At 43.0% G+C, this 23,248-nt stretch overlaps 1 protein-coding gene across 2 annotated transcripts; it reads left to right on the plus strand.

The window, feature by feature from the left end:
• The first annotated feature begins 2,726 nt into the window (after positions 1–2,726).
• On the plus strand, positions 2,727–22,720 carry cep120 (centrosomal protein 120). 2 transcript variants are annotated; one of them, XM_018758239.2, is made up of 20 exons: positions 2,727–3,159; positions 3,958–4,114; positions 4,316–4,430; positions 4,728–4,878; positions 5,759–5,907; positions 6,280–6,477; positions 7,192–7,416; positions 7,630–7,846; positions 8,060–8,243; positions 8,688–8,837; positions 10,251–10,433; positions 10,578–10,674; positions 11,152–11,307; positions 12,941–13,030; positions 13,463–13,555; positions 14,762–14,923; positions 17,419–17,541; positions 18,316–18,414; positions 21,186–21,331; positions 21,850–22,720. In XM_018758239.2, the coding sequence occupies exons 1-20, from the start codon at positions 3,111–3,113 to the stop codon at positions 22,052–22,054; spliced, it is 2,949 nt and encodes a 982-aa protein (XP_018613755.2). In that variant the 5' UTR covers positions 2,727–3,110; the 3' UTR covers positions 22,055–22,720. The 2 variants fall into 2 exon arrangements, with proteins under 2 accessions (XP_018613755.2, XP_018613756.2); XM_018758240.2 differs by having other exon boundaries at positions 4,728–4,863.
• Positions 22,721–23,248: the final 528 nt, after the last annotated feature.

Genomic DNA, 23,248 nt, shown 5'->3' on the forward strand with positions numbered 1-23,248 from the left:
ACTACAAATGCCGCAAGGGTTTTTGGCGCCCCAAGGCAAGAATTGATCCGGCACCCTTTAGACTTCTATCTCTAACTTACTGAGAGGTGGGTAGTCGAACACAGTACTTGATTAAAAGTAGTTAATTTAAAAATACTTAAGTACTGTTAAAATTTACATGGGTAAAGTAGGTGGCTTGATCTGTTTTGTAACCTGATTGCCTTGCATTGCACAGACCAACCTGTTGAAGTCACTACTCGAACCTAGAGGAGTATATAGTATTGTATACAGGGTGAAAAATACACTATACAGAGTAAAAAGGTGCTACAGTACAGGGACTTGGTTGATCCAAGAGTTGCTGGAGCTGGCATCAAGGTGTGGACAGGTTTTTTTTTTTTTTTTTTTCTTTGTTGAAAGAAAAATAAAGGAATGCATTCCATCACAGAGGCATGACAAAGTCAGGGAAAGAAGAAGCACAATCTGATGCAGGTGGAGATGTACTCAGTGATTGAGAATGGTAGGGGTGCGGCAGCAGGGAGCATGTAGGAGATGAGGAGAGGCATTAGAACACAAGAGCTTTGCAGTATGGAGCCTCAACGTGTCAAGTTCTTGATTCAGGAAGTCTATGATGTGCCTCCAACTCAATCTAATCTGCTCAGATGGGGAAAAGTTGACTCTCATTCATGCCTGTTATGTCCAAAGAGAGTGAAATTGGACCACATCCTTCGTAGCTACACAAAAGTGCTAATGAAGGACATTATAATGGCGCCTTGACCAAGTGCTGAAGGCTGTGGCAGAGTCACAAAGTAGGACCTACCATCCAGCAAGACAGGCAGGGTGAAAGAATAGAACTGGCACCCAGAACCAGTTCTGGGATTCTAGTGACGCCACAGTACTGGTAGTTAATGGTCGATTTAAGAAGGCAACGGAGATTTCCAGCCTTCATCAGAGACACCATTAAGACCAGGCACTATGGTGCTGTCTGAAGCTACTACTTGTAGATGGGTTGTTTAGTTTGGACTTGCAGGAAGGCATGGAGGAGGCTAATGAAAGGAGGAAGCTGAAGTATGAGGAGCTGATGGAACATTGCCAGTTAGAAGGTTGGAGGGCAAGGTGTATGTCCTTTAAAATAGGTTCTAGAGGCTTTGCAGAAAGGTCACTGTACAGGGTTTACAGTGTGTTGGGTATCACAGGCAGCCTGAGGGGGATGGTTATTGAAGCTCTATAGGGCTGCAAAGAGGGTATCTACATTGCTGTGGATCAGGAGAGGTGAGCAGTGGGTTCAAAGTAGTGCTACCTGGACACAGGCTGGGGTTTGACCAACCGTGGCCAGGTCACCTGGGTAAGGGTGTATCATGTTCAAAGACACCCCATGAACCCAGGTTACATCCCTGATGGTGTACAGCTGCACTGCATTGCCATAAGCAAGGTCTTAAATTAATTTTTCAACTTTAGTAGCAAAATTTGCCACTCCCAAATTTCAACGCCTCTAGGCAGTTTCCTAGGTTGGCCTAGTTGTAACAAAACCAGGCCGGAATACAGAGATCATGCAGCAGCATGAATAACTACGTATGACATTTTATCATCATGCAGTTTCAAAATAATTTGTAATTTCTTATTTATAAGAAATATATCATATAATATTGTCTGTCTCAGAGCGTGCTTTTATTTATAGCGATAGGCTCCGGAGTTTCAAATCAGTTTTGCAGTTTGAAGTAAGTTTACTCCTGCGACTTCTGCATTACAGTTAGAGACCAGAAGAGATTAAGAAGAACTCAGTCTGTTCTGCTGCACATGACACACCGGTGCAGAGACAGTGTTTTCGGAGGCTCAACCTGAACCTGCATTGTCCCGCTGGAATTATATACGCATTCAAATATACCCCCCCCCCGTTTCCCGAACTGACACTTTCATTTCAGTGTGTCCTTTATATGCCCGAACGAATTAAGTGACTGAATAGAAGGGGGGAAATTGTTTGCCAGCCATCTGCCATCTGGGAACCTGCCAGGAGCCGAAATGGCTGTCAGCGCCCGTTCTGCGCCCGATCTGCTCCCGATCTCTGGGTCAGAGACTCCGAGCGCAGCGCTGTCACGCGCATCACACTGATTTTCCCCAGAAATAAAAAAAATAAACAGAAACCAACCCATCGCGACACTGCTTTACTGCTGTTCACATAACGAGAATTTATATTTTAGTATTTAAAAATATACATATAATTTTATTATAGGAAATTATACATTTTTGCATGTATTACAGACAATGTTGAATTTATAATGATTTGTAGTTGGTGTAAAGACACGCCTGAAAAATGATAGTGCAACTTGTCAAAACTGGTAAAATCTTTCACAGAAGGAAAAAGAAGTGTTGAAAGGTTGATAAATGGTAACGGTATTATAATGGCAGTAGAAAGACTGAAAGGTCCTGAACACACTGACTGTCAGTTATGAACGGACACAGTGACAGTGCGGCTTTGCGCGTCACTTCACTGACTGAGCACCTTAACTAGCCATCTGTGTCATGGTATGAAGAAAATTATATCTTAATTAATTCTATGCATTTAAGTATGAACGAAAGACACGAAACGTGTTTCATATATATTTTTTCCTTATCATTACACTGAACTCATTCAAAAAATAAGACACCCAGGATGTAAATGAAAATGAAAACGCTAACATACCTTCGGGGTTTGTTACGTCACACGGGGACCTCCCGGTTCAAGGGGGCGCTGTTTTATTCTTCTCCATCTTTTTACCCCACAAGCGCCGTTAGAAACATCTATGTGAATCTTTGCTTTATTTGTCAGCTCAAGCACACGATCCCATAAAAAAAAAAAAGCGCCAAGCGACCCCTCCAGAATGAAGACAATGTAAAATGTGGTGCAGTGTGTGTAAATGGTGAGCCGGTCTTGCCAACGGTCTTGCGACGGAAGCCCCGCGACACGGCTGTCCGCGCGCCGACGGCAAACACCGGCGCGGCCGGAAGTCGGCGCTTTTAAATGGGAGGGAGGCGGCAACGGATCTAGACGTGTAACCGACTGCGGAGCTCCTTGGCAACCGAGCAGTCCCTCGTTTGCATTTTAATCCGAACGTCGTCGGGACCCGCGGCTGGGCAGCCGGCAGGTTGTCGCCACCATGGGCTCCAAGGCGGAGCAGCTGCTCGTCGTGCTGTCCGTTGTGGAAGGTAATTTTCCCCCTCGTCACCGACACTTTCTAATAAATAATTTTTACACTCCGTGACGTCGTCGTTGTTTAGCTCGTTCGCTACCTGACAGAACACTCCGGTTCCGAGTGAATATTCCGCTGAATATAACTCTGACCTGTTGTGCGTCGTGCCCTGTTGTTAACCACCCAAAAGACTTAGTTACATTTCGGACACAAGTTAGTTATCCGTTCGTGGCAATACTGTACATTTCCTGTACTATTTGACAACAACTGTTCTTGTTGTTGTTGTTAGCTAACGCGCTTCGTTGGTTCTAGCGATATCTATCTAGACAGGCAAAGAAAGTGCTCCCAAACTTTGAAAGTTGCAGAACAACCTGAGGCTGATGACAACCTGACACCAGCACTAAAATCACTAATCAGTAATTTATCTGCACTTCTTGCTCATGATGCTCTTTTCTTCTTTCGAGCAACTAGGAAATGCATCACGTACAGTTGGCATGTAAGGCAATGGCAACTGTCTAAAACTGCACCGAATCACGTGTCATACCCAAAAACTATATTTGTTGATATTCTTTGTTGTTGTTTGTGAGCAAATGGATTATTCAAGACAAGTGGTTAATCATGTATTCTTATGTCGTTGTATGATTGCTGCTGTACCCTTGTGTGCAGTTTGTCTGTCTAAACCATATGAAATGTGTGATCTGGTGATAATTTGAAATTATTAATATTATTATTGTTATTAGTAGTTGTCCTGTGATGGGCTGGCATGCTTCTATGTTTACATTTATGAAGTTGATATGTGACCCATCCGCCTTAGGCCGCCAGTTCCCCAGGAGGCCTCGCCATGAGCTCGTGGTACAGGCTAAGTTTGACGGAGAGCAGCTGGCCACGGACCCTGTGGAACATATCGAGCAGCCGCAGTTCTGCACCGAGCTCGCCTGGGAGCTGGACCGCAAGACCCTCCAGCAGCACAGGTCTGCTTTAAGCCAGGCTGTCTTCTTTACCCTTATCCCTTCAGCTCTGTGACCCCTGAGCAACAGATGCAAGCAAACGTGCTGTCAAACGCTTCTTTGCGTAGGATAACACTAATGCACTTTGTGTTTTCCGCGTGCTTGGATAAATCTTAAGTGCAAGCCGACCGTGGGAACTGACCAAAGCCGTGTCTTCTGACTCAGACTCCAGCGCACTCCCATCAAAGTGCAGTGCTTCGCTGTGAACTCAGCCACATCTGCCCGTGAGCTAGTGGGGTACATCATCCTTGACCTGAGATCAGTTCAGGAAGTCAAAAAGGCAAGAACTAATAGTCTCAGTTGGCAGTGGATTAGTGCATCAGTCTAAAGATCACACCAATATCATACAGTATGGTTAAAAGTAACAAGGGTGAAAAGGGAATGCCTAATATCTTTCTGCTTCACTCTTCACTTTTGAAACATTTGCTCTTATTTAAATGCCCAAACTAAATAAATATTGTACGTAACAGTTTCAGAACTTGCGTTGTTATTTAGAGCTCACCACTGCTTATTTATTTTGGCTCAGATTTTATAGTCTTTTTGCTGGGGCTTTGAAATGCATTTTTACTCTAAACAGGCCCCTAAATGGCATCCTTTGCTGAACAGCAAGTACACCAAGCTAAAGCCTGCTATTCTGCTCAGCCTTGTCCTTGAGAATGACTCGAAAGAGGCACCTGAACAGGTCAAGGCTAAAGATGCTCCACGAAGGCAAGGTGAGACCATAGAGGGTAAGGAAACCACAGGATGTTAGTCTTGTTTGGACTGGTGCTGCAGCTGCTCAGGCATTATAAGACTAATAAGTTTAACCCAATATATTGTATTATGTTATGTTACATAGTTGCTTTGCTGCTATAGTACTATAGTTATTTGTTTGTAACTGTGTTTATCTGGACAGTTCACCTCTGAGTACATGACAGAGCCCCCAAAGAGAAGGTGATCAGAAATGAAGTTGACAGCTTTTGGCATTTTAATAAGTGCAGTGTTTTTGAGAGACTGCTTAAATAAGAACATTGTTTAATAAAGGCTGGAAGTGGAACTGAGAGATTTAGCTCACTTGAGTGGTTAGGAGATGCTCTCATTTGGACTTTGATAATTATCCATTTGAAACAGCTTTTCGGCTTATAAAGAATTTGAAATGCTCTTCAGTTGCCTTAAACCTGATAGTCTTGATACATTTCTAAAGTATTATGGCTGTAAAAGTATCTGGGAAAATGGAATGATAAATACATTAATTTATCTGACTTTTTTCCAAAGTGACTTACAATGTTCAGGTACTTAGTTATTTACCCATTTATACAGCTGTGTAATTTTACTGGAGAAATTTAGGATAAATACCTTGCTCAAGCAAACTACAACTGGAAGTGGGAATGGAACCTGTGAGCTTTGGGTCCAAAGGCAGTAGATCTCTAACCACTACACAACCAGCTGTCCCTATGGTATATGGTATAAATCTGATATTGTACTGTATTTAATAGAGTGACACATCCTACTGATGCTGGTTGTTTTTGTATTGATTGTCACTTTGTCCTTTAGATCATCTAAATCATTTTGGTTTAGAGCAGTTTTTTTTTTTATTATTTTAAGTTTATTCATTTTGTTTTTTTAAAGGCTCACCTTTGTTGCCAAGTATGGGGTCTGGCAAACTAGATGTGGTTCTCAGAGAAGATGAGGGTTATCACCAAATTGGACCCCCAGACTGTTGTACAGACTTCTTTGTTCTGTCTGTCACTGTGGCTTTTGCTACCAACCTGGAACAGGTACTATGGTCATACTGTTGGAATACCCTCCCTAATTTTTTTTTTTTTTTTTTTTTTTTTTTTTTTTAAAGAAACAATGTTATTCTATAGTTTTCTGAAATGGTTTTCCACAAATAATTGTCATTTCAGTAATATAAAAAATGCAGTAATTTTAAATGACATTCAACAAAATCTGTCATCCTTTAAAGGTGGATTTTAAGAAATTTTCTTATGCTGTTTTTAATACCTATTTTAATATAAAAGGATATATAAGTGTTGGTTTGCCTCAGTTTAGTGTAACTTCCTACAACTGCCATATTATGTTAAATAAAAGGGTTTCTCATGAGCAGACATTCTATGCATTTTGTATATGTGTGTTATGTTTGAGTGCAGCTTATCCCCTGCACCATGAGGCTGTCTCTGGAGAGCCCCCACTTCTTCTTCTACTACACCCTGCTGGGCAACGATATCACCAGTGAGCCCTTTGAAACCCTCATCAGCCCAAGCTTTGAGCCTGAGCGGGCCTCTGTGCGGGTTCGCAGCAGCGTCCAGGTGTTCCGGGCCTACCTGAGCCAGCAACCCAACTTACAGGTGTGGGGCAGAAAGAAAATTACTGACTCAGTGTTTGTTATTTTTTGCTAATTGCAGTGTCTGTCGTATGGCCTTAAATAACCTCACAGCTAATGTCCTCAGAGCTCTTTATTCCCAGTATATACAGCTTTCTGGACTTGATTGTGGTTCAGCACCACACATGAAGCACAACTTAACAAAATACAGGCAAAAGGCAATTGCGATGTGCACATAGTAAACAGCAGCAGGATTAAACAGTCAGTATAACTGCAGCGAATAGTTTCTCCTTACCTGAAATCATTGTGACAAACAGCTCATCCACACATGACTATAATGAGCTTGCTGCTCTGAAACATAAATGTTTCCAGTGAGCATGCTAAATATGTTCAGTGTGGCCAAGTGCTTTTATTTCTTCCTCTGAATAGTAATGACACTTAGGAAAACATAAATTAAGAAGCATAATAAATTCATATGTATTGAGGAAAGACATGCAAATGGTAATCTTGCTTTTAAAAGCACACTGAAATTGTGTTAAGTAGATTACACAGGATTAAATGGCTAATTAATGTGTATGGCAGTTGAAATGTAACGCTGTGAGGAAGGGTTTAAAATCAGACTTGCCAGTACCTACGCCACTTTTGGGTGGATTAAACTGTGGCAAATGGTTGCTTCAGTGAGTCACACCTCTTCAGCTTGTTTAGCCATCTGTGTCTGTATCTGCATGTGCCTATGTAGATCCACCTGTGTTGTGGGAACAGTTCACTGGGCAGTGCTGAGATACCCTTGGCCAACCTTGTAAAAGCTGGGGTTGACCTGGAGAAGCAGCCTGCCACTGTGGAGGGAGCGTTTGTCCTGGTGCCCCTGAGTGAGGCCAAACACAATCAGCTCTCCATACCAGCCGACCTGCAGCCCAAAGTTGGGGTGTCCATCACAGTGCGGAGAGAGGGCATTGATACAGAGGTACCATCTCTCCTATTCCTTACACAAGAAGGAAATTTTCACTGATGCTGTTTTGCTGTGGCTGCCATTTAGACATTGTAGACATGAAATGGTATGGAACAAAAATAGTTTTTTGAAGGAAATGATCTTCTATTCATGCATATTAGGTTAAATATCTGCTGTGCAGTAACAGGTTGTGACTGAGCTAGCAAGTGATTTGCTTTTTACGTGAAGGTGGGAAGTCCTTGTCTGCAACGTGGAGGGGGGCAACACACCCCAGTGAAGAAGGGGACTCAGTCACCCAGGTTTCCAGGATCTCCAGTGGGAGAGCAAAAGCCACGCCCAGTATCACCATCCTGCTGTTCCCCTATCCCTTTGGTACACCCCCCTACTGAGAGCAAGTCCAACAACTTCTTGGAACACCCTGAGCTGGCCCTACCCACCTCGCCAGGTACTGGAGATTCACTGCTTTAATAGATAGATGAGTTTCAAGGGTTAGTCCCTCAACTTTGATTTATTAACAAAAAGGATGCTCCAGTTGGGAAACGTAGCAGGCATTTTTAAGCCATTTTTTTTTTCCTTTTTTGCCCCACACTGTTTTGGCTTTTTATCTGATTTAGCACCAAGACTTCCTGGCTTGTTTTTTCTATTTTTCTTTTTTCAGCACCGGGTCCATCTGTTCCAAGTGCTACTCAGATCCAGACTGAGCCAGAGCCACCCACTTCCTCAGTCGGCATCTCTTTACCCAAAATCAGTATCCCAGCTTCAGCACACCACTACTACTTTTCCATGGACCTGAGGAGCATTCAGGGCATGGATGTGGGTTTCTCTGCTAAATGTATTCTCAGGTAAACATCGTGTCACCAAGCTTCTTTAAATCTCCTTTTGCTGCTGCCCTGTTTGGAAAAGCAGCAGGCTGTGTGCTAAGAAACACAGCTGAACTGTGAAGGTTTCCAAATTCAAATCTCAGGAGGGAAACTTACTGCTGCACCACAGATCAAGACACATAGCATTAACTGCCTCAAGAAATATCCAGCTGTGATGTTCAGTATTGATAGTCTCTCTGAATAAGGGTGCCAGCAAATCAGATGATGTAACATAGTGTAATTTAGACATTCACGTTCATTTTAATAAAGAAAGAACTAGAGCTTACGGCTGTGATTGAGGTTTTTCCAGTCATCTTGCGCATGTCATGAAACAGGCTTGAACAGCAGTGCACATTAGAGGGAGTTGAAAGTGTATATTGCTTTTATGTGATGTTTTTCTGTATGTCTTTTTACCTTTCTGCCTAGATACTCTTACCAATTTTTTGGGAATGTGAGCCCTATCACCACTTGTCCACCAGTGGAGGTCAAGAAGAATGTAGAGGTCCTGCTTCCCAAGTCCTACTGTGCCTTTGAGTTTGCTGCACTTCCTCACCAAATGCAGGAGACCTTTCTCAGGTGTGTGTGTGTGGGTGTGTCTATACATACACATTCAAGGGGCTGTCAGTGAAAACATTCTTCCTGTGTTTGTCTCTTTAAACCCACTTTCACATTGCACCAGGCCACAGCAATGTCACCTTTACTTTAGTGTTGTCTCTGAAAGCAGTTAAAATCAGTACACAGAATTTTTTTTAATGTTGTTTTTCCAAAGCAGATCTCTCTGAAATTTTCTGCATTTGATGTAAAGAATAGATCTCTAAAATTGCAGCCATTTTCTCACACACACACACACACACACACACATTTTCAGAACCGCTTGTCCCATACGGGGTCGCGGGGAACCGGAGCCTACCCGGTAACACGGCGTAAGGCCGGAGGGGGAGGGACACACCCAGGACGGGACACCAGTCCGTCGCAAGGCACCCCAAGCGGGACTCGAACCCCAGACCCACCGGAAAGCAGGACCGTGGTCCAACCCACTGCACCACCGCACCCCCTCTCATTTTCACACATTTTCAGAAAATTGCCAGTCACTGCTTGTGAAGCAATTGAAAGGACAAGAAGTACTTCTTCAACCTTTCTTTCAATTTGTGTGCATTCTGCAGTTAATATAAATCCCCCTGATTTAGATGTCATGACTTGGCTTCTCTCGTTACAAGAACAACTGGATCCCTTTATAGTGCGAATTTGTCCACATATCCAAAGTCATTTTACCGTTGTCACAATCAACAAAAGCTTAATATATCCTTTGATTTACCAGTTAGATTCTGTAGAAGTTTTACATATAGCTGTAATAAAACATGTAAAATGTTTAAACTTTGAGTTGCATTAAAACTAATTTAAAATGAGTCAAAATAAAAATATATCTCTACAAATTATTTGATCCCGATGTGGCAAGGCTAGAGTAGTGGTTAGAATGGCTGCCTTTGGACCCCAAAGGTCACAGGTTCGAATCCCACCTCTAGAAGGAGTTCCTTTTAGTAAGGGACTTACATTAAATTGGTACAGTAAATATTTCCCAGATGTATAAATGGGTAACTAATTGTAGGTATCTTAATATTGTAAGTCACTTTTGGAGAAAAATGTCAGCTAGAAATTAATGTAAATGATTGTTAAACGATTATTGGTCACCAGCATACATTTACGTTTATTCATTTAGCTGACGCTTCTATCTGTGTTTTACTGCCATCTATTGGTGAGTAGTGTAAGTACAGGTCAGTTGCACTCCTTATCTAGTCAAAATTTTCGAAAATGGTGTACAGAAAATGCAATTACAAACAGTTTCCGGTTTAATTTTATCTTCAAAAATCCATAACGTGAGGAACCAGTGTACTTATGTCTCTGCTTTATTATATACACATGCATATGATGTGTTGTGTTTCTCCTTCCTTGTCTCTCTTTTACTGTGGGTGGTGTTCTTCTCTGCTGCAGGATGCCTTTAGTGGTGGAGGTTTTGCACAGAGATGCCAATGCTGAGGACCTTCTGCTGGGAACAGCCAGTGTGCAGCTCTCCCACCTCCTTACTGCGGAAAAGACCCGCTTTGTGGGACAGTTTGGCCAGGAGCACTGGAAGCAGAGCTTTTCAGAGACAATCCCTGTTGTGCGGGCCAGAGGGTATGGTCTGAGGGTACACTCTACTGGTAGCGTGGGGCATAAAGGATTGGACTTGACACCACAACATGGCACATTTTGGGTACTGTAGTGGGGATGGTGGCTGAGACGAGTCAGTAAGTTCTGTTTGTGTTTCTCCTGTTTCAGGCCAAACGATAAAGTGGCTGATCTGAACTATGTCACCACCCTGGAGGACTTGGGTCTGGTCAGAGTTCAAGATGTCCTCGTGTCAGAGTCCATGCAGGTGGTGTGATACTGGAGAGCAAAAATGTGGAGCATTCAGGAATATGTGACAATGTGGTGCAGATGCATGGCCTATCTTCAATGTGTAACGAAGTCTTTGAGATTTTAGAAATTAAGTGTTTAAACACAGATAGAATAAGTATATGTGCTGAAATGCATGCTATATCTAAAAGGATTAAAGGAATTCATGTTTTAGTAACAGTATTTCATATTTACAGCCTGTTTAAAATGGAGCTGAAACAAACTGCTGTTAAGATGATTTTATTCGCAGTCAGATGTTCCTATGTTGTTTGTTCTGAACCAGTGAAACTGTCAGCTGCAGAAATATTTCAGTTTCTGCTGAAGACACAATCATATAGTTTTCTGTCTTACGTTGAAGAATTGTTCTTGCAGTTTGAGAGTGTCATATTATTTGAAATGTGCCAAGACAGAGTGCTTAACCAAATGTCCCATGGCTGACTGATGCATTCTGGTATAGAGTGGAAATCTTGGGATGCCGAAGTCAGACGGTGCCCCGGGACAGCCCCCCAGCGCTGTGGTGGCCCCCACAGAGCTTCGGGAGACAATGGAGTACAAGGTGGCTATGGAGCTGGAGGCATGGAAAGAGCTACAGGAGGACCTGTTTGATAGCCAGGTGATCTAGTCTGCCCTCAGTGCTCAAATGCAGATGTTTGTTCCTATTCAGAATGAGATAAACCACTTAAAATGAGTTCATTTCTGAGAAGGCAGTTTTTACTTTTACACGTGTTATGGCAAAGCTCAAATTATTTCTAGTCACTATATGAGATTTGAAGCACTTTTTGGCTTGAGAAAAGAAATGATTCCACTTTTAGGGCTTTGAAAAAGGCCTCCACTCAGGAGCCAGTGGTTTAGGAATTTAGGATTTTTCTAATTCTTGAGCCTCTTCATTCTGTCATTCTTTTTTCCCTCTGAGGAAATGCTGTTTAGAAGACCCCCTCCAGTCTGTTTTCCCCACCTGCTTCCAGCTGACCATTAATATAGTACACACTTGACAGTACAGTAGTTGTGTATCTACTGCCCCCTTGTGATGGTACAGTGATGCCCTTGAATATACAGTTTTTACCTGATTTATGAGCTTAACTGGGGTAGAGGGCTGGTTCATTGTGCAGTTTGAAAGTTGATTGTGACAGAACAGGCGAGAGACTCTTCAATTCTCTATGCAGCTACTCCTGTAATGTGCGATTGTAGAAAAGGTGGCATTGGACTGACTACTTTGAGAATTGTGTGTCTGTCTTTTGTTTACTTTGACTTGTAAATTGGGGAAAGGCTTCTGCTAAATGAATTAATGCAATGTAAATGTCAGCAACTTGCACAGCTCTGTGAGGTGAAATGTCCCAGCACATAGTTATCTTGAAATGTTGCACTCAGGGCTATTTCTCTCATTAACTGAGCAGATAAATAGCCTGGAGAGAAGCAGTAGTGGGTTTTTTTCCAGATGTGAACAGAAGCACAGTGGACTGTCACTTCTCCATTCAGTGGATTTTGGACAGTAGGGTGAAAGTGGCCCGTCTCTCCGGTGAGCCAGAGCGGTTCGTGCACACGCCTGAGTCAGTGAGGCTGGTATTGAGTCAGAACATTTTTGTTTATGGGCACCGATGAGCTGAAAACTGATGGATGTGGAAAGCATAGGATCATGTACAGCTTTTTAGCCTTCTGTTTGCTTCTTTTCTACCTTCTATGCTCTTTTTAAATAAGTGATCTTTGCACAGCTGACTTTTCCTTCTCTTCATAAACTAGCATACATGAAGGCATAATTGACTGCATTTAACACTTTAGTGTTGGTGACTTGTGACACAAAACAAGCAAAAGCCTTTTCTGTCAATCCAGAACCTTCCATTCAAGGCTGTGTTTACTTTTTGTGATCGTCATGTGTCCGTGTATTTTGAATTGGTATGCCAGGCTTCCATAGACACTTTTTTTTTTTTTTTTTTTCCCCCTCTTCCCTTTTTAAGTATTTAGTATAAGTCAAAGAGTAACCGTTCATTGAATGGCCGAAAAGACATGGGTCAAATGCAACAGAGCGGCAAGTAGGTTGTCATTTAAGAGGTGCCTGGTAGGAGTGTAGCACAACACTGGGTTAAAATACAACTTTTGATAAAAAATTGATTCCTATGTCAGATTATATGTAGGTTTGTCTTTTTTTTTTTTTTTTTTTTTTTTTTTTTTTAATGTTCTTAATTATAGCATGTTTAAGGGTATACTGCATGTGCCTTCTGTGCCTGAAAGCAGCACTTTTCTCTTTTCAGCTGAAACAAAAGGAGTTGAGGCATATGCAAGAGCTTCTGGAGGAGACTAGGCGGCGGGACAGGGAGCGGGAGGCTCTTGTTAAGAAAAAGGTACTGCATCCTTAATGATGTGTGGCAGCATCTCACACACAGACTGCAGATGACTCTATTACATACGTGTGTGTGTGTGTGTGTGTGTGTGTGTGTGTGTGTGTGTGTGTGTGTGTGTGTGTGTGTTGTTTCCAAGGTTGCTGGAGTTCATGGTCTTCCAGTCATGTTTCCACCTGCTCTGCTTCCACACTTTCATACTGGTGTTTCCATGTAAAAGTGAAGTACCATGCTTCAGAATATAATGCTCATACTGTGGTAAACCACAACAAGCAACCTAGGGCAGGATGCTAGCGCAGACCAGTGTCCTTTACCCTGAGAAAACTAGATGGAGAGGTATTTAAGGTACTGGCCTGTGTGTTACTGGGGTTAGTAATGTTGGTAAGCTATTTTTGAACAAATGTGAGATAACAGATATGTGGTGCTCTGTGATAGGAAGTGGAGTACACTCTGCTAGAGGAGCAAGTTCAGAAGACCCTAGCTGACCTGGAGAAGAGGGAGAAACAGTTGGCACATGCAGAGATGGAGGTAAGTGGATGGGGATATAGGTGAGGTGGAGGGGCGTGGCAGAGAGGGAGTTGAGTAAATGGATGGTGTCAGTGAGAGTGAGGTGATCACACCATGGACAGGTTTTTCTGCAAATGCATTACTGCAGGTAAGAGTTGGACAAGGGTTTGGCTTTTGCTTTTGACTACAACTTTAGTCTGTATGCAATTACACTGACTTTACGTGAGAATTTGGGGACATGTTTTCAAATACGCATTCTTATTTCTTTCATGTATTAATTTTCATGACTTTAATCTAGAATGCCCAGGAGGGGTGGGCAGCCACTGGCCCTTGGTCCCCCAGAGGTTTTTCTTCCTCCATTTTGGTTGAGAGTTTTTGTTCCTTTTCTCCGTGACCAGTAGGCTTAGCTATAGCTCTATAAAAGCACTATATTATGATAACCGGTAGTCAGCTGTCTTGTTTCTTTATCTGATTTTTTTTTTTTTTTCTTTCCCCCCCTTGCCTTATGCCATTGTTAAAGCGTTCTGTGTCACCATGTGATAAGAGCACTCTATAAAAATAAATTGAATTCAGTTGAATATTACTAATTAACTTATTTCCACAGTGTTTACAGGTTTAGTGTGTTTGTCAGTGATCAATAAATAAAAAGCAACCTTGCACATGTTTATGGGTTGAATCAGTGAACAATTGGGATTGAATAACAGTGTGAAGATGTGGTGTTTTTTTTAAGTTTCTGTGTAATTAAGCTTTTATTATGACAGGATTTATGAACAAATCGAATTGCAGATGAAGTTAAATTCTATTCCTAGTCAACAATGTGTATTTAAGTTTCTTGAGCATTGACTGAAGTATTGAATTTTCTGAGGCTGTTGCATCTCTGCAGATTAAGGCATTAAGCCCCGAAGGATTTATTGAAAAGCATAAGTTTAATATGTTCAGCTGTATGCCGCTATAATTCCCCATGTCTGATTAATAGTGTGGCAGCTGAATGCAGTTGTCTTATGCTTGTAAATGTTGTAATTCACGCGCTGCAATAATATTTATATACGAGACATGCTTTTTCCTTCACTCCAAAGGCCACACAAGCAGCAAGTCTTAAGTATAAATCGACGACAGCCTTGAAGGCTAAGCGCACACACGTCATGAGTGATTCACATCGTCTACCGGAGGAAATGCTGTTTAAACCTGGAGCTGACAGGCAACGGCTGTTCTTGTCCCAATGCACAGATGCAGCGGCTGCAGAAGGAGCTCAAGGCCAAGCATGAGCTGAGCATGCGTGAGGTACAGGAGAGCAGCCGCCGACTCCGTGAGGACTGCCTCCATCAGGTGGAACTAGAGAGGTCAAAGGTCAGGCTTCTGGAGGAAGAGCGCTCCCGACTGCAACAACAGGTAGGTCGCTAGGGACTTATAAGTGGGAAGAAGCTTGGTGTGAACTTGTTTTCTGACATATACACTTCTTGCACGTCTGAAAAGAAGTTGGTGGATGTATGGATCTCAATTCTGTCAATAACTTCCTCTCCTGGAAGCATAGGGTGGGAAGCAGGGTAAAGCTGGGGCGGGACTCCAATCCATTGTAGAGCTATCATGTTCACACACTCTCATTTGCTCACGCTCATACGCACACAGCACAGGGTTTTACTATCCACCAATCCACCTGAAAACATGTTTGGTTTGCAAGAGGAAACCCACACGAACTTGGAGAGAACACACAAACACCACACAGACTAAGCTGGATTCAAACCTGAACCCAGATGTGGCTGTGGCACCCATTTGTATTGAGGTGTTGCTTTAAATATTTGGTGCAGTTGTGATGCTGGTGTCTCATGGTGTCTGAGCTGTGTTTTTGGGCTCAGTGTGTGTAGTTTGCCTCTTCTCCCCGTGCTTGCAATCCAAAGATATGTGCAGAGGAAGGCAAACCAGTTGTGTACTCTCTTACCACGGAAACTACAAGAGTAATTACTCTGAGTCAAATTCAACTTGACACCACATCATATCTTGAAATATTTAATGTATAGTGACAAACAAAGATTGTTCTTTGCTGTGCATCCCACTAAAAGTACTGCATTTTTCCAGAATTCCCTGATGCCTGTCAGTTTTTGTCAACACAATGTTCAGTTACTCCTGTGTACCCAACAGCTGATTATGAAAGCAATATTAGATATTTTTCTTCATGTCTAAATCAGCTCTTTTATGAAGCTGTCTGGGATATTTTTGTTTAAAGCGAGGCTGTCGGCTGGCTTTCATCCATATGTGATTTCACACAGGATACTTTCTCTTTGCGACTTAGAGCTGTGATATCAAATCCGCATTGGGAAGCCTTCAGTGCTTATTCTGAGATGAACCAAAATAGACATCCATTGTTTTTCATACTTTTTCCTTTTGTATCTGTTTGAACTTATGGTAGTCTGAGTTATAATTTACTTAATGTTTAGTACAGTACTGTTTTCATCAGTTTTCCCATGGCAGAAAAAATTCCATTTGGTGTTCTTTGCCAGACTCGGCCCACTTGGTGGAATCCTTATGTCTGCAGTCCTTCTTTCCCAGAAGCCATCTGGACAGGGCTGGCTTTAACAAATCAAACAAAGTAGGTTTCTGACAGGCAGTCTAGCTGACGCGCCGCCCTCTATCTTGTCTTCCTGTCTGGAGAATGTGTAAACATACGTCACGCCCACGTTGGCACACCGTTTATCTGCCCTGGCCCCGGTTTGCAGCGTCTCGTCATCGTGGAACACCAGGCATTGTCCAGGAGGGATTCCTGCTGCTTGTGCTGTGTTTCACAACACATGCTATCCAAAGGTGTTTGGAGGTGTATATGTGACATGCTTGGGCAAACTGTGTGCCTGTGTTTGTTTAGATTTTAAATTTGCTGAGATAATCTTTAACGAAGAAATATTTTATAGCCAACGATATAGTTATTTGTTTTTAGGTTGGTTAATGTTCTCATGGGCATTTTAATTTTTCTCCCTTATCTGGAGCTTAGCAGCCTTTTGGTCAAAAGTTCAGTTCCTTCAGCACATTACTGCTTGTTGCCCCACTTGCTGGGAGTGATGTCTCAGCTCTGGGCTGCGAGAAGTCATCGCTGTTTTTCAGATATGAAAAGTGCCTTGATAAATCCCAGCTGTAGAGTTCATGACAGTGTTTGAGGGGGTCCTTGTTATTCAGCCTCTCTTTTTGCCATCTCAGTAGTCTTTTGGTTTGTCTTCATCTTTTTCTGTGAATATTACGCGTGGCCTTGCTTCTGTTGGGAAGAGAATTTTACAAACCCTAAAGAAAGAAATGTAAATCTGTATTTCCTGTAGTGCGACAGGGTGGCACAGCTGGTACCACTGGTGCTTCGCAGCTTCTGGGCTGTGGGTTTGGACAGAGGTTTGAATCCGGCTCAGTCAGGATGGAGTTTGCCTGCTCTCAGCATGATTGTGTGTGTGTCCTCCAGGTTCCTCCAGCAGTGCAGAGACATGTTTCAGGTGAACCTGTGGCTAAGGTGTGCTTTTGACATTGTGTGTCTTGTCATTACTGTGTGTTTTTTGCACTGCTGAAACCCCGTACAATCTCCCTTTGGGTTAAATTGAGCAATTTGAATTGAAAATACTTAGTGTGTCACTGTGTGAGTGAATGACTGTATGTGATTGCCATGTGATGGACTGTCACCCTGTGTAGGCTGTATCTTTCCACATGCCCTGTGCTTCTAGGATAGGCTCCAGTTCTCTCTGACCCTGCATTGGATAAGTGGTTATTAATAATTTGATGAACTGATGGACTGTGCTTCTCTCTGTTTCCCATTCTGTGGTCCAGCAGATCTCAGCTTATTATATTGACTATTATATTCTGCTGTTTTTTTTTTTTTTTTTTTCCTCCCCCCCCTCCTCTTTATAAACTCCCTGTAGATCCGTGAGGCGGACACCAAGTACAAGCAGTTGGAGAAGGAGTTCCAGCTGTACCGTGAGCAGCAGAACACCAAGCCTGAGGTCCGGCTACAGTCAGAGATTAACCTGCTCAGCCTGGAGAAGGTGTGTTTGCATTTTTTAGACTTCAACGCATCAACCTCGAGACTATTTTTGTTTCCCTGGCTAGTATGACCCTAAGTCCCAATAACAAAACTGAACAGTGTTATTCACTTCCCCAAAAATTTACATGTTGTTTCTTCAGTTTGTTTTAATTGTTTAGACTTTTTTTCTGCTTACAGGGTTACACAAACAAATATTGTATCAGCCAGTAAAGCACAGCACTTAGTGAACCCAGAAGTGGCTGCCTTCCTCTTGCATGTTTGTATATGTGTACATGTGTTTTTTTTTTTTTTCTTTCTTTCTTAATGTTGTTGTTGTTGTTGTTGTTGTTGTTCCAATTAAAGAGTTGTAGAATTGCCAGGAAAAGAACTTGCAGCTTTAGCAGCCATGCCTTGGGAAATCTTTACAGTGCAGAAACTGAACTTCCCCTGACACAAAATGAGGCCCAAAAACAGATGATTGACTTGGGCTCACTGCTGGCTAGATACACACTCCTACACATCTCACTAAATATAGACTTGTATGGAAGCCAAATTTGCAAACCTCTAATCTCACTTGTGCACGTAGCTGAGTAATATGATCATATTTTAAGAAGAGAAAATGTTCATCTGCCATAATATTTGCCTAACATGACACAGGTGATTGAAGCCATATATTTCTTTGTAATGGATCAGTCCCCTTTGATCCACACACTTGAGTGTGTATATATAGTCTTTCAGTGGATGTTTGTAACGAGCTAATGTTGTGCTTATTTTCATTCGCTGTGCCGTGTTTAAGGTGGAACTCGAAAGGAAGCTGGAATCAACCACAAAGTCCAAACTGCATTACAAGCAGCAGTGGGGACGTGCTTTGAAAGAGCTTGCCAGGTTTAAACAGGTACGTAGTGCAACTCAGCAGCTGTTGTCACGCTGCAGGATACATCGGGTGCTTTTGGAAACATGACAACCTAAAACTGACATTATTTAGGTCAGGGGAGAGATAGTTGCAGTTACAAAATTTTCTTTAAAATCCTTAGGTTCACTCTTACTCACACATACATGCTGCAGAGCGTTCAGAGTCACCGGTTCACTTGAAAGACGTGTCTTTGGAGGAAACCAGAACACCTGAAGGTAAACGAGGCAAGCACAGGGGGAACATGCAAACTTCACACGTTACGAACTGGATTTGAGCCCACGTCCACAGCCCACATGCTGTGAAGCACCAGCACTACCCATTGTGCCACTGTTCTAGCTTTTTGAAAACCCAACTAAATGAAGAAGCAAGAATGGAGGCTTGACAAACAATATTGTTATTTTTGTCACTCCTTTGCTGAACTTCCATTGCATCAGTTTTACTGTCAGAGTACCAGTTCTCAGTGCAGATGCTTGCCTTTTTTTTTTTTTTTTTGGCTTGTATCTGTGAATCCTCCTCTGACATATCGGGTCATTCGTCTCATGTCAGACCTCAGAGAGAAGGGTTGCCGTGTTGATTAAAGTTAATTAAACAAGGAGAAGACAAGAAACCTCTGCCGCTCTGTGGTGCAGGCCTTTGTAAACACGCGACGGCTTCTCCCAGCAAGCGCTGGCAAGGGCCTGACACACCAGTGTAAACAGAGCAGACACACACGGCTTATCAAGCCCTGTTAATAACTGTTAAAGACAAGAGCCAGCTGGAAAAAATGAAGCACTCTGTTTTTAAACTTTAAGTGCCAGATACACTTTGGGGAGAGGGAGTCGATGATTTATGTTGTACTAAGGGGTTCATAACTTCACGTGAAATTGGGCTATAAATCATGTTTGTATTATGTGAGGCATTAGGCCGTGCGTTAACCATTTAAACGTCACCTTTGGTTGTCAGGATACAAGAACTGGGCCTCTGTGGAATCACACAATATAATGTATCTAGCTTACACTTAATGTGTGTCAGATCCTGCTCTGAGCATTAATGTTTGTGTAACGGATTGTGTCGTCTTAATTGATGGTCGTGTCTCTAAGTATCTGATTTCAGGTGCCATGTTCCATAAATACTCTTAGTTGTAGGATAACGTCCTCCATCAAATGTTGGAGTGTTGTTAATAACGCTCGCTTCCTGATGGGATGACAGGGACGTGGAATTCGCCTCGTTCCGAAAACAAACTCCTGTCTTAACCCCTGGCGCATTCCTGTCTCATTCTTGGCCCGTCTTATCGCCTGTCTCCTGATGCGCGAGGGATGGTCAGATGATTCATTTTAAGGCCAGTATGAGTCATAAGAGTCCTTGCCCGTCCTTACCATGTTTTGACACTTAATATGAGACCTGGGGAAATGTGAGCTGTGACACCTCCTCTCCACAGGCGCCTGTTCTGCCTGTCAGTGTCGTTTTGTTTGCAGAAAACTACAGTTGAGTTGTTCCTTTTTGAGTATGCCCCCCGCCCTCCTCGGAGTGACCCGTTCCGCTTCCTGTCCATCTTTTTGCAGCTTCAGTTCGGCCTTGGCCTCCATGACCCCGCCCTTGTCCTGGAGGGGAGCCCAAAGCTCTGCTCCATGGGTCTCCAACACTAGCACAGCCCTGGAATGGGGAACCCCCCCAAATTTAATCTGAGTGACTTTTGTAAACTTTTAATATACTTGGAGAGTAGTAGCTCGGGAAACACATTGCCCCAAGAGATGTTAGAAATTGTTTTGAGTGTGTTGCTTTTCGGCATACTTGGCAATTTGTACTCATGCTCTGGATGTTTTCAGGGTTTGTTTTTATAGCCGTTCTAATTCAAACAAACACATTAGCCACCACTAATCTTAACCGATAGCATAAACGAACACCAAATTCCATGTTGATATGTTTGTTCAAGTGCTGGGCAAAGATCGCATTGTGCCCTGCGAAGGAAGGAACTGGGGCACACAGTGTGCAGCTGCTGTTGTAGCCACGACTGGAGTCACCAGGTTCTGGTTGAGACCTGCTTGGATGATCTTGGCAGCCGTCGAGCTTTGGTGTAGAGCTGCCATGAAGACCAACAAAGCTCGGTGGTTCCTGACATGGACCTTCTCACAAGGTCCTTCCCTTCAGCACAACACTGGGCTGTACTGGAACTGTCTGTCTAGTAAACTATATGTGCATTAACTCAGAGTTAATTTCTCCTGAAAAACCATTTAAACACCAGAGCTCCTCTAAACTTTCATGTTTTCAAGTAATTGTGCCTCATGTCAGTTGACGACTCTGAATTGCCCTTTGTGTGTGTGTGTGTGTGTGTGTGTGTGTGTGTGTGTGTGTGTGTGTGTGTGATTTTCCTTGTGATAGACAAGACCAGGGTGAACCCAGCCTCACACCTTATTCTCCTGGGATAGCCAGATTAATATTGATAGAATGGAGTTTTCACCAGAGGTCGAATAGGTATATACCATGCTCAGGTTAAGTACTACGGTTCAATTCTAAACCACATGCAATGATTTGCAATTAATTCCTTCTATTGTTACGTGGAATACAAGAAGTGAATTGTTAGCTGAGTTCATTGGAAGTCGCTCTGGAGAAAAGCGTCTGCTAAATAAATGTAAATGTAGGTGAATTAGAAATGTGCGTCTGATCTGGAAAAGTCTTTGGGTTCATCTGAACCCAGAAAGTGAGCAAATGGACTGTGCCCAGAGCGCTGGCCTTGTCTCCTCCCTGCTCTGACGGTCTTTTCTCTGCTGTGCCAGAGGGAGCAGGAGGCGGCCATGATGCGGCTGAAGAAGCAGCAGCAGGAACTGGAGCACATGCGACTCCGCTACCTCGCTGCAGAGGAGAAGGAAACTGTGAAGAGCGAAAAGCAGCAGCTTGAGGACATCAGGAATGAGCTCAACCGGTAACTGTCTACCAGCATGCTGCATATGCACAAGGGTTCGGCAGCTTACCACGTGGGGGGGAAAAAAAACACTGCAAACGTTTCTGACCAGGACTCAGAAAGGAAAAGACTGTCAGTGTTTCTCCTACAACAAAACGGAGCAAATGCTGCAGAGGCAGCGAACCTTCTATTGTTATTTATTCATTTAGCGGATGCTTCTCCCAAAGCTGTTCACAAGCGTTGTGTACATTTGTACCCTGAGCTGTTTAGTTACTTACCTACTGATACAGGTGGGTAACGTTTCATATGTAAGGTGTCAGTGAAGTTTAGTCTTAAGTCAGAAACAAAAAGCTCAAAGTGACTGAATGAATGGAGACACATTTAAACCAAATGTTACCAACTGTCTGTTGTACCTTAATGGCAATTCCCCTGCATAAAAAAGCAGAGCGTGAGGTATTTCGAGTAAAGATTACACCTTTCGGTGTCAGCAACCTGTGGTTATTTCCACATCTGAGCTTGTTTTGTGCTCTGCCACGCAGGTTAAAGCAGCAGGAGGACAAGCGGCCACCGATGGAGTTGCCACAGGAGCCGTCGCTGAGCGAAAGCACGGATGACCACCTGAGCCGCCTGCTGGAAGAGAGGGACACGCTGTTGCGGACAGGCGTGTACACACATGAGGACCGCATCATCGCCGAGCTCAATCGGCAGATCCAGGAGGCCATGAGTCGCCGCCCTGCCCGCTGATCCTGGCCGCATTGCAGCAGCTCAATCGACAGCAATACCAACCAACACATGTCCAGTACCGGGAATGACGGGTGTTCCTTCTCAAGTATTACACCACACAAATGCTTTGTGTCAGTAGTCCCGGTTTACTGTGTTTAAAGTAGGTATGTGGTGAAGTGACACCGACGGGACACATTCACAGGAGGATCTCCACTTGTCAGCCTCAGCTGAGAGGTGGAACAGCAGCACTTGATTCGACCGTGAGTCCAACAGCACCTCAACAACTAAATTTTTAATCTGTATTCCCTCCTGGAGGTCTGTATTTCTCTGTGTGCATGAGTGTACAAAACACATTGTCCTGTCCTCCTTACAAGCCCCAGTGTCACCTTGTGTACACTGGTCCAGCCATCACACTGAATTTTGAATTTAGTGTTGGAATTTATTTCTGCTCTGGAAATATTTGAACTATGAATATGAGGACTCAATATGTTGTGTGAAACGGGTGAATAAAAGTGTTTTTATTCTAGATCTTATCAAGTGAGTGCTGTAGGTGTGCAGTCACCAGATGGCACTCTTACGAAAGATAATGTCCCCGGTACTGCCCTCTGTCAAGCTAAAAGTAAGACTGACATGGTATGTTTGTTTTATTTCTGTAGTTAAAGTCCATTTTGTAAGATTTGTATTGATTAGTTGCCAAATAAATTATTTTTGTGAGACTGATATGGATTAATGCAGATTTTTATTTATTTTCACATTAGTCATCATGCACCTGCTTAAACACTGGTCAGATGTTTCAGAACACTGGCATACTTTGACTCTTTGCTCTTTCTCTCGCTCTCTCTGTGCGTGTGCATGTGCGCGCGCACACCTTGCAGATATGCACATGTAGACAAACATATGGACATCCCAGGGCATGAGTGGGTGAAATGTGGTTCATGCCAATCTGTCCCGTCCTATTCAACCCCCCGCCCCCAAAACTTATGAAACTACAAGAAATTAAGGTGCCTGGATGATGAGCTCCAGGATCTTGACAGCGGGACGATGTAAGAATTGTGCTCCAGACTTCAAAGCTACTCTAGTGAAGATACAGAGGACTGGATCTGAAGTGGAGTGATGGGGGGATTGTGGCTTCCAAACAATTTTAACATCTTAAAAAAACCAGACACACACATGGGTCTAGGAGGCAAACTGCAAATAAACATATCTGAAGCTTTT

The sequence above is a fragment of the Scleropages formosus genome, chromosome 17, assembly GCF_900964775.1.
Source record: "Scleropages formosus chromosome 17, fSclFor1.1, whole genome shotgun sequence".
Taxonomy (NCBI): domain Eukaryota; kingdom Metazoa; phylum Chordata; class Actinopteri; order Osteoglossiformes; family Osteoglossidae; genus Scleropages; species Scleropages formosus.